At 44.4% G+C, this 13,231-nt stretch overlaps 1 protein-coding gene across 3 annotated transcripts in view; it reads right to left on the reverse strand.

Annotated features, from left to right (window-relative positions):
* Positions 1-13,231, reverse strand: part of LOC112227357 (E3 ubiquitin-protein ligase mib1) — a 105,616-nt gene that overhangs the window by 58,708 nt on the left and 33,677 nt on the right. For all 3 annotated transcript variants that reach the window (XM_042308298.1, XM_042308297.1, XM_042308296.1), the window contains exons 9-12: positions 13,026-13,159; positions 12,063-12,170; positions 11,598-11,795; positions 10,928-11,079 (exon numbers count right to left, since the gene is read on the reverse strand). In XM_042308298.1, coding sequence (XP_042164232.1) covers positions 10,928-11,079; positions 11,598-11,795; positions 12,063-12,170; positions 13,026-13,159 — 592 coding nt within the window. The remainder of the gene's footprint in view (positions 1-10,927; positions 11,080-11,597; positions 11,796-12,062; positions 12,171-13,025; positions 13,160-13,231) is intronic.

Here is a 13,231-nt window from a genome sequence, read left to right on the forward strand (position 1 = left end):
AACCTTTCTCAGTCCTTCTGTCAATAACCATCTGCGTATGTCTCATCCCTCAATCTCTCCCTCCCTTTCTGTAAAACCATAGCAGCTATTCTACCAACTGTCTACGGGGTCTCTCTCTCTGGCCACAACCTGCTGCCTGACTGACACCACACAGCAGATGCTGACATTATCAAATGCTCAGTGCCTGCCTGTCGGTCTGTCCACCCCTTTGCTTTTGCCCTGTTATGGACAGTGGACGAAATGGTGCAGCCGGCCCCCACCCATCTGACTCATCTAGTGTGTGTGTGTGTTGCAAATAGCCTCTCTCCTGTGCCATACCGAGCTGATCTCTCTATCGCTCTCCCGATCTGTCCCTCAGCTGCTGCTCTGCTCTTAGAAAGTGGCTCTTAGGTGCACTCATAGAGTAACCTATTCGCATCAAAACTGTTCCGAAAATTGGAGCAACAAAAAAGGTATAATAACTAAATGACAGTTAAAAAGCACAGTTAACCAGCAGGCCTATGACATTCATTGAAAGGACCACCATGGAAGACATGCGAACGCTCATAATTTAAATACATACTATTTTAAAATCAGTCTACGACTGATATGAATGACTGGGCCAAAGTAAGGGCCCCTTGAGCACGGCATTAGGAGTGTGTGAGGCTGACTGCGGGGGTATGGGTGTCGGCCTCGGTTTCAGTGACCTGGAGTGCGTGCACACACACACACGCAGCAGGTCCCATCCGTCACAGGCTGTAATTGCTACATGACTCCGGGACATTTGACTCAAGTGCATCACGACAGATTATTATCCTTTTCTTAGGGAACCATTTTTCCTCCTTCTCTCAGATAGAGGTTGGAAAGGCAACTTAAAAAATGGCAACAAGGATAAATAGACTGGCTGGGAGGGCAGAGCAGAGCGTAAGGGAGATATGGCTGTGGTGTGGGAAAGGGGGGTGGTAGAGTAGCGATTTTAGTTAATGGAGTAGACAGACATAATACTTGATGGCTAATGTCCTAATTGCAGTATTAGTACACTACACACTTCCCTGTACTGTATTATACTGTATGTTCATGTTTCCAGCTTGTTCCATCTGGGCTGTCTACACTCCAGTTCGTGACCCAGTGAACGACGAACACCTAATGCCTTGCTAAAGCTGGTAAAAAGGAACCAAATCACCTCTTGAATGGATTTGGTCCCCTTCAACCAGCTGTAGCTATGCTTTGATGACTACATACCGTCCCTACCGGAGCGCCTCTCTCTTCAAATGCTCTGACTGACTGGATGATAGTGTCAATGATCGGGTGTAGCGACATGCCTCGACACACCCACGTCGGCTCTCATCTTCACTAAGCGATTATTGATCAAGTGTCATGTTTCACTGTTGAATCTGTCTGCCTTTCTTCTATCTTGACTAATAAAAAGAAGCCAACAGAGATTCAACAAACCGCTGTAGCGTCCCTTACTCTTCGACTCGACCGTAGAATGCATATACAAGATACGCAACTCAACGGCTGTTTAAAAAAATTAAAAATAGCGGGGGACGTACAGGTAACAGCCAAAACAATGAAAACACTTGAGAGGGATACAAAGTATATTGAAAGCAGGTGCTTCCACACAGGTGTGGTTCCTGAGTGGATAAAACAATTAACATCCATCATCCATCTATAAAAATCCTGGGTAGGCCATTATTTTTGCCTAATATGGCTATTCCCCCATAGGATGGCAATGCTCCCATCAACAGGGCACAGGTGGTCACTGAATGGTTTGATGAGCATGAAAACAATGTAAACCGTATGCCATGGCCGTCTTAGTCACCAAATCGCAACACAATTGAAGACTTACAGGAAATGCTAGAACGGAGCCTGAGACGGTGCTTTCCACCACCATCTACAAAACTCCAAACTATGGAATTTCCCGTGGAAAAATTGTGTCGCATCCCTCCAAGAGAGTTCCAGACACGTGTAGAATTTATGCCGGCTTAGGTTGGCCCAACGCCCTGTTAAGACACTTTATGTTGGTGTTTTCTTGTATTTTTGCAGTTACCTGTACGCAGTGCGCGTTAGAAACGTACAGCATTCCGCACCGAGTTAACTCACATGGCTGTGTAAAGAACGCAGCAGCAGCCCAGGGGCCATGCCAGAACTAGCTCCTCCAACTGACTACCACGGGATGATTTATTAACATACAATTGGTGTTGAGACGTGGGGAGGCAAGCCAACGCAGCACAGTGGGGCCACATAAAACGGTTTGAAAGTGCAGATCTAAGGGAACGTTTTATAGAGAGCGAAGGGGAGTGGGGAATAGTAGACCAGCTCCGGACCCCCTCCTTGGAGAAGCCTCCTTTGTGTGTGTGAGCGAGAAGAGGGGGAGATAAGAGCCAGATGCTCCAGAGGACGGGAGCTAAACGCACAAATCATAAAAGGAGCAGACCCCTTGCAGACTGACATACACAGCCGCAGTACATGCAAGCAGATCAAACCATTCCTCTGCACCCGCCCTCCCCCCACCACCACCACCTTTCTGCCTCTTTCCGTTACTCGGTCTCTCACATACAGAATTGCATCACACTTGGCTTTCATGTTTAATGTCAATCTGACCTGACCTAGCTGTGACATCACACACCCTAAAGCCATGGATATAAGTGACTCAAATGGGCCAACATCTGGTTGTATTTTGTGATCTAAAAAAGGGATATGTTAAATTAACAAAACAAAACATATGCCTACGAAGAACCGGAAGGGTTGCACTTGTAATTGAGTGGTTATTGCAACTGTGTCATTATACTATTTATGACCACAAAGTAGCCTAAAATGTTTGATTAGCTTGTATTAAAAAAAAAATTACAACTTTTTCAGCTCCAGCCGCTCAAGAACAATAAAGATTTATTGAATTGAAAGTTAGAATTAGAAATGTTGTCTTTGGCTTCACCACATAAAAACAGACATAAAACTCCATCATGAGCACGCCATTTCTTGAGATCGTTAAATAAACTGGACGCAGTAATAAAAAGTGCTAGACAGCGCTGTTCCAAGTTGATATATTTTGCATTGTCGGTCTAAAGCAATAATCATAGTGTTCATCATAAGAGTTTATCAACACGTCAGTGGTTAAAAGACCACCATCATCAAGATTGAAGGGCACCTGGTCATCTCCATGACTCTGATCATCTTATGCATGTCACGGTACGAGACCACCGTTTACAGAAAAATGTTACACTTTATCCTTGAACTACGAGTAGCCTTGTACAACTTCAAGTCAGGGATTGTTCTGCAATTGTAATCCTTGCGCGGCCTGCCTAAGTGTTTTTCGGGTTGCCTAAATCCATTGTTAAGTTAATACATTTTAGAGATGGAAAAAGACATTCAGTGTAAAGTTAAATGACTAAAACGGATATAAAGTACGTAGAAAATATAATGGGCCTGTATATTTTTTAGGGCTGACCCCAATTAGTCGACTTGTCGTTAGGCTGTTGGTCGACAGAGATTGTTTTAATCGAGCAGTAACAAATACATACAGTACTAATCAAACGTTTAGACACACTTACTCCTTCCAGGGTCTTTGTTTTTACTATTTTCTACATTGTAACAGTGAAATAACACATATGGAATCATGCAGCAACAAACAAACAAAAAGTGTTAAACATATCAAAATACATATTTTAAATTTGAGATTCTTCAAAGTGGCCAACCTTAGCCTTTAAACTTTGGACACTATTGGAATTCTCTCAACCAGCTTCACCTGGAATGCTTTTCCAACAGTCTTGGTGTTGCCACATATGCTGAGCACTTGTTGGCTGCTCTTCCTTCACTCTGCAGTCCAACTCATCACAAACCATTTCAATTGGGTTGAGGTCGGGTGATTGTGGAGGCCAGGTAATCTGATGTAGCACTCCATCGCTGTCCTTTGTCAAATAGCCCTTACACAGCCTGGAGGTGTGTTGGGTCATTATTCTGTTGAAAAACAAATGATAGTGGGACTAAGCGCAAACCAGAAGAGATGGCGTATCACTGCAGAATGCTGTGGTAGCCATGCTGGTTAAGTATACCTTGAATTCTAAATAAAATCCCTGACAGCGTCACCAGCAAAGCACCTCCACACCTCCTCCTCCATGCTTCACAGTGGGAACCACATATGCAGAGATCATCCGTTCACCTACTGTACATCTCACAAAAAATCAGCAGTTAGAACCAAAAATCTCAAATTAGGACTCAGACCAAAAGGACAGATTTCCACCCGTCTAATGTCAATGGTCTGTGTTTCTTGGCCCAAGCAAGTCTCTTCTTATTATTGGTGTCCTTTAGTAGTAGTTTCTTTGCAGCAATTCGACCATGAAGGCCTGATTCACGCAGTCTCCTCTGAACAGTTGATTTTGAGATGTGAAGCATGTATTTGGTCTGACATTTCTGAGGCTGGTAGCTCTAATGAACTTATCCTCTGCAGCAGATGTAACTCTGGGTTATCCTTTCCTGTGGCGGTCCTCATGAGAGGCAGTTTCATCATAGTGCTTGATGGTTTATGTGACTGCACTTGAAGAAACTCTTAAAGTTCTTGAAATGTTCGGGATTGACTGACCTTCACGTCTTAAAAGTAATGATGGACTGTTGTTTCTCTTTGCTTATTTGAGCTACTCTTGGCATAATATGGTCTTTTACCAAAAAGGCCTATCCTCTGTATACCACTCCAACCTTGTCACAACACAACTGATTGGCTCAAACGCATTAAGGAAAGAAGTTCCATAAATGAACTTTTAACAAGGCACACCTGTTAATTGAAATGCATGAAGCTGGTTGAGAGAATGCCAAGAGTGTGCAAAGCTGTCATCAAGGCAAAGGGTGGCTACTTAGAAAGTCAAATATAAAATATATTATGATTTGTTAAACACTTTTTTGGTCACTGCATGATTCCATGTGTGTTATTTCATAGTTTTGATGTATTCACTATTATTCTACAATGTAGAAAATAGTAAAAATAAAGACAAACCCTGGAATGAGTAGTTAACTAATCCATCGTGGAAGCCTCGACTAATAGCCAATTTATTTTTTAGCTGAAAATATTGTCGGAGGCTCCATATGGAGGGTGTGACGCAATTGCGGAGCCTCCAGAGACATGCAGATGCAAAATCGAGCTCCATACCGCATCGCCATGTGCCTCCCAAATTTTGTAACAATGCGGAAGGCTCTGTATAGCTTCACATTGACATGATTGGTTGACGGTAGCTCTGCACTGCTCCGTGAAGTGCAAGAAGTATGAATGACCTTGACATCTGCTGAGGCCATATCACCGTAAATGCTGCATGGTCAATGCAGAAGTCGAATTGACCATTCACCCAGATGCACAATGTCCTCTCTCCCGCCAATTTGTGCACATTCATTGTTTCATAACTTCATTGTGTGAATTGTTTGCATTTGATTGTTTAGTGTATATCAAATCCCCATTACATATATCACCTGTAGTACATTCACCGTTAATTCCTAATCTACAATGTTTGTTGCTTTGGTTACGGTAATCATTTAAATGCATTTAGTATTATTATTCCAGTCTTCCCGTTCTCATTGTCTGAGTGGACACATTGTTTGCAGAGTGCCCAACCTATGCTATACTTGTGAGAAACAAGTTTTGGTTCATTTCATTCAATTTAGTCTTCGTCTTTTGTTTGGAATGCTCCTGTCAATGTTGAGTGAGGATGCGCACACATAGAAGTAGGCCTCTTCCTTTCAATAACCACTCAGCGTGAAAGCGAAAAAATGGCATGCTCTGATCCAGTAGAAACTTCATAAAATAGGCCAACCTGATAACTTATCAGTGCTTGACTTGGACTGAAATAGGTTCCGATACTCATTTTGGATGCTGGTACTGTTTATATTTAGGTGCAGGAGCGCCATAATACTTTTGAGCTAATATTCAATAAGAGGAACAGGAGCTCAAGCAGTAGAACATTTGAGGTGCGCCGGTACTCGGCTCCGGTGAGCTCCTGCCCAAGGCAAGCACCACTTCTTATCCTTGACGCAAATGCTCACTGCAGGGTAAGTGAGGGCCCAGAATATTTTGTACAATGTTGCAAGTTCGCTAGCACACACTTCAGGTTTGGACTCAACTTAATAGTTGATACAATGTTTCAAGTTCATTGCAGACAGGACTTACGTAGCCAGTGTGATTTATAGGATTTTTTTTATTTATTTTTAAATCAGGATATTTTCTACCTGCAGGCTGCAATTTTTTATTCCTTGGAATTTATGTAGGCAGTATTAATTTTATTATTATGTTTGAGCAAAAGAACGCAGCATTATAATTGCAGGAAACGAGAAACCTCTAGGGTATGTGGGACGCTAGCGTCCCACCTGGCCAACATCCAGTGAGATTGCAGAGCGCCAAATTCAAATACAGAAAAACTCATTATAAAAATTCAGAAAAGATACAACTATTTTACATAGGTTTAAAGATTAACTTCTTGTGAATCCAACCTCGGTGTCAGATTCTAAAAATGCTTTACGGCGAAAGCATACCGTACAATTATTTGAGAACATAGCCCAGCAGACAAATCATTACAAATCATTATAAACAGTAACCAGCCAAGTAGATCAAATTAATCACTTACCTTTGATGATCTTCATATGTTTGCACTCAGAAGACATTCATTTATTCAATAAATGTTCCATTTGTTCGATAAAGTCTCTTTATATCCGAAAACCTCAGTTTTGTTAGCGCGTTTTCTTCAGTAATCCACAGGCTCAAACGCAGTCACAACAAGCAGACAACATCCAAATTGTATCCGTAAAGTTCATAGAAACATATCAAACGATGTTTATATTCAATCCTCAGGTTGTTTTCAGCCTAAATAATCAATAATATTTCAACCGGACAATAACATCGTCAATATAAAAGGTAAACAAGAAAGGCACTCTCTCGGTCACGCGCATAAAAAAAGCTCTGTGACACGGCATTGTCCACTCATTCAGACTGCTCTTACTCCCTCATTTTTCAGAATACAAGCCTGAAACAATTTCTAAAGACTGTTGACATCTAGTTCAAGGCATAGGAACTGGAATTTGAGTCCTAAATCAATGGATACTGTAATGGCATTGAATAGAAAACTACACAAAAAAAATCCTACTTCCTGAATGGATTTTTCTCAGGCTTTCACCTGCCAAATCAGTTCTGTTATACTCACAGACATTATTTTAACAGTTTTGAAAACTTTAGAGTGTTTTCTATCCTAAGTAGAAGGCAGTTTAATGTAGAAATGTAGTAAATTAGCTTCAAAAACAGCAAAAATGTCTCAGCTCCATGGAGAATTGTTTTGAATTGCAGGAAATTGTCTCAAAATTGCTACCTTAATCTACACTGCCAAGACGGGGGCCTATAAAATGTTCTAAAGTTAGGCGCGCCGATAGTCCGACCACGTGCACCACCTAAGCCCCCTTTCGATAAAAAAACAGAAGCCCTGGAGGTGAACCTAGCCTGGTAATAATAGCATAACAGTCTCAATCCCAATTGTCTCCCAGTCAGATTAAGCTAATCTCAAAGTACCTACTTCAGGTGGTAAAACCCTCATTGTCATTCCAGAAATGTCTGCCCTGCAGCAGCAGCAACGATCCCAGAAACCAAACAAACATCCAACACAACCATTTCACAGCAGTCTTCACTACAGGCCTCTGTAAAATATATTTTTGATGTAATTATGACCCGTTACTATGACCAACAGTAGAAGCGATCTCCTCTCTCTAGTCTCCATTAGTTCTGGCAGAGTGAACCGGTGAGTGCGCCTGGTAACCCAGCAGGTCAGGTAATTAGTACTATACGGGGTGTCCTATCCGTTTGTTGGTGCGTTAAAACTACATTATGCAACTTGGAGAAGGAGAAAAAAAAAGGGGGGGGGAGTGTCCCGTCTACTTGACCATTGAACAGATTCCCAGATCCCAGGCTGTAGCGTGAAAGGAGATGTTGAGAGCTGTATTAAAAAAGGGTGAGAGGCATGTAAAAAGGTGGCGGAGCGGTCTGGTCTGCCACTGCAGGGCCTGCTCTGTTTGGAGCCCCGTACCGTTTATGACTCACAGGCTATTAATCGTATTGTTTACAGTGCTGTAGAAGCTAGCGCCTTCCAGCCAGACAGAGCCAGAGCTGCTGAGAGGAACCAGTCACCCCCGCGTCAGGGGCAGAAGCAGCAGTAAACACACACACACACACGCACACACACGCAAGCTTAACCCTCCATACCCAATTTAAAAAGGTATCACCTCAACTCCTCCTATTTACCAAGTAGCCTAAATTACACACTAATTGTAAGAGACACAATAACTGTCTCACAAAACCTGTTGCTTTATATGAAAACACGACCATTTCAATCTGCTTTCAATCTCTCTCCCTCTCTATTCATCCGTCTTCCTCCCTCTCTCAGACAAGCACATACAAAACGTGACGCGGTATGTGTGAGTAATGACAGCGGTGATATATAGTTCAGCTCCCGCATTAGCAGGTGCCCCTGCTGGTAGAGTTTATTTGTCTCCGCGTTTGGGCCTCCACGCCACAATCCATTCCACACACACTGCCAGATGCCAAACTCATCTGTCACCTCAACCCCCCGCCCCTTCATCCTCAACAACATTTACCCACACCTGGAGGGCACTACCACACACGCACGCACACTGGCTGCCCGCCATTACTGTCTGATGTTTGAACATATGGCTGATGGGTGGCCTATTTAGTGTACATGGAGGGATTGTCAGATTTGTTTCTCTGGTCCCAGATGATGCACAAGACATGCAACTTGGATTATAAGTACAATCAATACAAGACCATCCCGTGGCAGGAAGTATTCATCCATAACGGAACATAAATAGCCTGAACAGAAGCTTGAGTCATGTACCACTGAACAATAATCATTTCAACTGAACAAACAACACCCGACAGATATTTAGAGGTCCCGACCTATTTTCAAGGGTTTGGCATCGACACTGGCAGTCACTAAACCACCTAGGGTGCTTTTGAAGAACACGACACTACTACCTGCAGTAAAAACCTACTCTCAGGCCCAAGCACTCTATCAGGACTCAAACGCCACTGCACTAAAGCACTGCTAAAATAAATACATTCACTTCAACCAAGGGAGACGTCCTTTTCAAGGGGTTTAAGACGTGCTCCAGTCCAGGCGGCCATTTTTCTCTCTCTCTGAAATATTGTGGAGGAGCTTGAGTGTGAAATCAATGTAAACGACATACACATCTTGGTTTCTCTGAAGGCGAGGGGGACAGAGGTTGGGTGGAAAGCAAGGCAGCACGTCACGACAACAACACGGGCCCTGGCCTGTAACAAATACTGACTCCAGCACTTTTCACCTTTACTGTACAGTTGATATAAGACTGACAACTCCCACACACTGGAGGGAATCAGGGTATGAAATGAACACCCGCCAAATGCGGGTAGATTAAGATATTGGCGGGTAGGAATGTCTATTTCACCAGCCATGTAGGCGGGTGGTCAATTTGCATGGCTCTACAGAGCGAGTATTATATTCACATTTGCAAATAACAGTCAAAAGTCAAGTATGAGCACGTGCTAATTTCTGCCATTTTGTTTCATAGCTGCTAATCGTACGAAGAAATACAAATCCTGTATCCCACGTCACACAGCAACAATACCTGGCTGGGGAGCTTTGCGCACTAAGTTAAGTGCTGACAATAGCGTGCAACTGCAACCTGCAATTCGGGGCATTCTTGCATGTGGGCATTCCTGCATCCCCCTCCCCCCTTAGGCCCGGGAGGGAATGCAATGTGCAGAGCATTAATGTACAGTACAATGGGAGTCCACTCAGTCCAGTTGTCTGGACTGAAACACACTCAGAGTTCAAGATTCATATGAAACAAACAAAAAAGAAGAAAAGCAGAAACATTTGTCTCCCATCTTTTGATGCCATTAACTGGTTAAATCACCGCATTATGACAAATGACTTCAATGCGCCTGACTGAGGCCACAAGGCTTGTACAGTAATTGGCAGGCCGGCACAGCGAGGCAAGCCGATTGCAATCCAGATTATTGTTTTAACTGGCTATCTATCAGTGGCAGGCAGTGCCATAGGAGGACTCAGAGGGGCTTAATGTATTCCAGTGTTATACCACTATTACTCCACTCTATTCCAGTGTGCTACTGCTGTCTGTGTCACTCCCAGTGGACTACACCATACCAGCACACTGTATTCCAGTGTGCTACTGCTGTCTGTGCCACTCCCAGTGGACTACACCATACCAGACTGTGTCAGGCAGGGCTGAAACAGCAGGTGCACCAGAGCCCTCTGACCCCAATTCCCTCTGTCCTCGTGCCAATGGAATGTGTGTCAGCTAAGGGGAATGATAATGTCCCCTAGCTAGCCCTGACCTGACCATACACCACGAGCCAGACCGACAGCCCAGCCACAAGGGCAGCGGCTAGTGTGTGCGTGTGTGTGCACTCTCCACCAGTCTAGAGAGAACATGTTTATGTCCCAAAAAAAAACAGGATTCTCAAGCTGACCGGTATATTGTATTCTCTCTTAGCTACCTGCCTTAATGTGTGTCTCATGCATGAGAATAGCCCATCGCTACAGAGTGGAGCAGAAGAAACCAGGTGGAGCTAGAAATAGACGTGGCCAAGGACGAGGCGGCTACTGACAGAGGCCGTAGACTTGCCTAGTCGAACAGAAACTAACACATCAACCTCAAGTCATTTGCGGTTCAGAGTGTCCATAAGCCATTTTCTAGCAGTACCATTCAATTTGTTCATTTGCAATCAATAAAAGTAAAACGTGTTTGAAACACTTTAACTTGGCAAGCCACAAACTCAACTGTATAGACGCCAGGGCCTCCCATTCACTTGCTTTCCTGTGTAGCCAAAAGGCAGATTTCCACATTGAATTTTTTCATCACCAGCTCTGGCTTGGCGGTTAAGGCCAGGTAAGTATCCGGGTCGTACCTGGGGTTCCCTCGGAGGGCAGCGTGGTGCAGGGCATTGAAACCGTTGTTGTTGGTGATGGTGACATCTGCACCCGCCTCCAGCAGCACAGACAGCATGTCATCTCTCTTCTTACTGATGGCATCATGTAGGGGGGTGTCTCCCTCTGAGTCCTGTAGGGGGCGACATTATACCAACGTCACTTTGACCACCTGCACCACACCCATTATCACTAACAACACCCATATAGAGTTCACCTAAACCCTTGAGTGCAGCGAGATCTACCCAAATATTTGGTTCGAGGTTGGATACATGACAGCGCTCCAAAGCAGGTATCTGCAAACTCCCATCTCCTGAATGTTTGTACATTCATTCATTCATTCATTCAGCGACAGCCAGACTGACACATTCCTAAACATCGGGGACAATTCGTGTAGAAATATCCAATGCCCTATAGAGCATTTATCATCTTAGGGTCAAGCATAAAATATCACAGACCAAAAGAAAACAAGAAGTACAATTTATGGGTGAATCAAAATCAAAGAATACGTATCTGCCACCAATCCACCGGCATGACATTCACTTCTGAGTACACGCTTTACAGCTGAAGACTCAAAACACTGTCTACTCATGTATACATTTACTCACTCATCTGTGAGTGTGTGTGTGTGTGTGTGTTCTGAGTGTTTACCTGGAGGCTGGGGTGGCAGCCAAAGTCCAGCAGGGTCTTGACCACCTGCAGATGGCCCTTGTTGACAGCGATGTGCAGGGGGGTCTGTCGGCGCTTGTTCCTGGCGTTCAGGTCGGCCCCGCCCCTCTGCAGCACCTCGATCACGGAGCCCTCGTCTCCGAAGGATGCGTGGTGCACCGCCCGGTCTCCATCCTTGTCCTGTTGAGGGATATTATACACAGACTGACACACTGACCCGATGTCTCCACTGTTTACATCACTGTGTAACTATGACTGACCAGGTCAGCTTTTTAGAGTACGACGTGAGACCTGTATAGGTAGACTGGGTACGGAAGAAGAGAGCGGGATTGGTTTCTCTAAAGTGGTTCATTTTGGTGTTGAGAAAAGAGTTTAAGTACATGAGTATTGAGAGGGGACTATAGTATTGATTTTCAGCATTGAGGAGGGACTGTTGGATGTACAAACCTCGGCCTCCAGGTCCACGTTGTGTTTCAGCAGCAGCTTGAGGACGTCCACGTGTCCGTTCTGACTGGCCGCCTGCATAGCTGTGTGTCCAGCACACTGCCCGTTCACCTACAAAACACACAATATAACACTGTTTGTGTGTTTTTGTATTTTGAGTTTATCCAGTGCACTGCCTCGTCACTTGCAAACAAAAGAAAACATATGCGTGTGTATTTCATTGCCAACTGCGGTACTGCAATACTTGGGGCATAAATATTAATGCAAGCTCCTTTGGGAGTCACAGAACGTGTCTTGTCCTGGCGGGCAGATCACTTGGCACAGCTCACCGAGCTTTAAGCAATAATTTCACTGAAAGGCGCTGGGGCACCTGGCCAGCCCTCACAGCACTGACACACACACAGCCGCTGAGACTGCTGCAGAACGCTAAGATGATCTACTCTAAGCAGCTCTCGAAAGGCAATAGGAAATAGGAGAGTGCAGACAGCTCTCCTTAGGGGAAGGTTGTTGGCCTGGTTGATGTAAGGATGCAAAAAGGGACAGGAGTTTTTCCTGACTGTGGCCCCCTGACAAGGAAAAACTCTGTGCCCCACCTATAACGTATAACTAGGCCCCAGAGTTGTCCTAGTAACGTGGACAATTGGCCCTAGACCATAACATAGTGTATGTTCACCATGTCGAGGCGGTGAACGAAGCAAGCACTGCAGTGCACGCCAATGACCTGGATGCTTGCACTGGGCCGGAGCGGAATGTTTTTAAGATGAGGCGTGAAGTAAATGGCTGTGACTGACTGCAGTAAACGGTGCTGTACAGAAGGCACATCAGAATGTTTACCTGTTCCCTGGAGAAATGTCTTTCTTTATAGCATTGTTTTGCAATCTCAATTTGCAATAAATAGATCTTAAGGAGAAAGAAATGGGGACTAAATTAAACCCTGAAGCTGTGTTGAATGCAGGGATCACTTACGTCCACGTCAGGTCTCTTGAGGATGTCCTCCACCTTGGCCAGGTCGCCATTGGCTGCTGCTTTGACCAGCTCCTCGTTGATGTCACCAGACTCTTGGGTCTCAAACAGCTTCTTCAGCAGCTGAGACAGACGCTCTACACACACACACAGAGAGACAGATGGAGAAAAAAACGTTCTAAGTTCATCCTCCAGATCCAAGGAGGGAA

Source organism: Oncorhynchus tshawytscha, linkage group LG28, assembly GCF_018296145.1.
Source record: "Oncorhynchus tshawytscha isolate Ot180627B linkage group LG28, Otsh_v2.0, whole genome shotgun sequence".
In the NCBI taxonomy this organism is placed as follows: domain Eukaryota; kingdom Metazoa; phylum Chordata; class Actinopteri; order Salmoniformes; family Salmonidae; genus Oncorhynchus; species Oncorhynchus tshawytscha.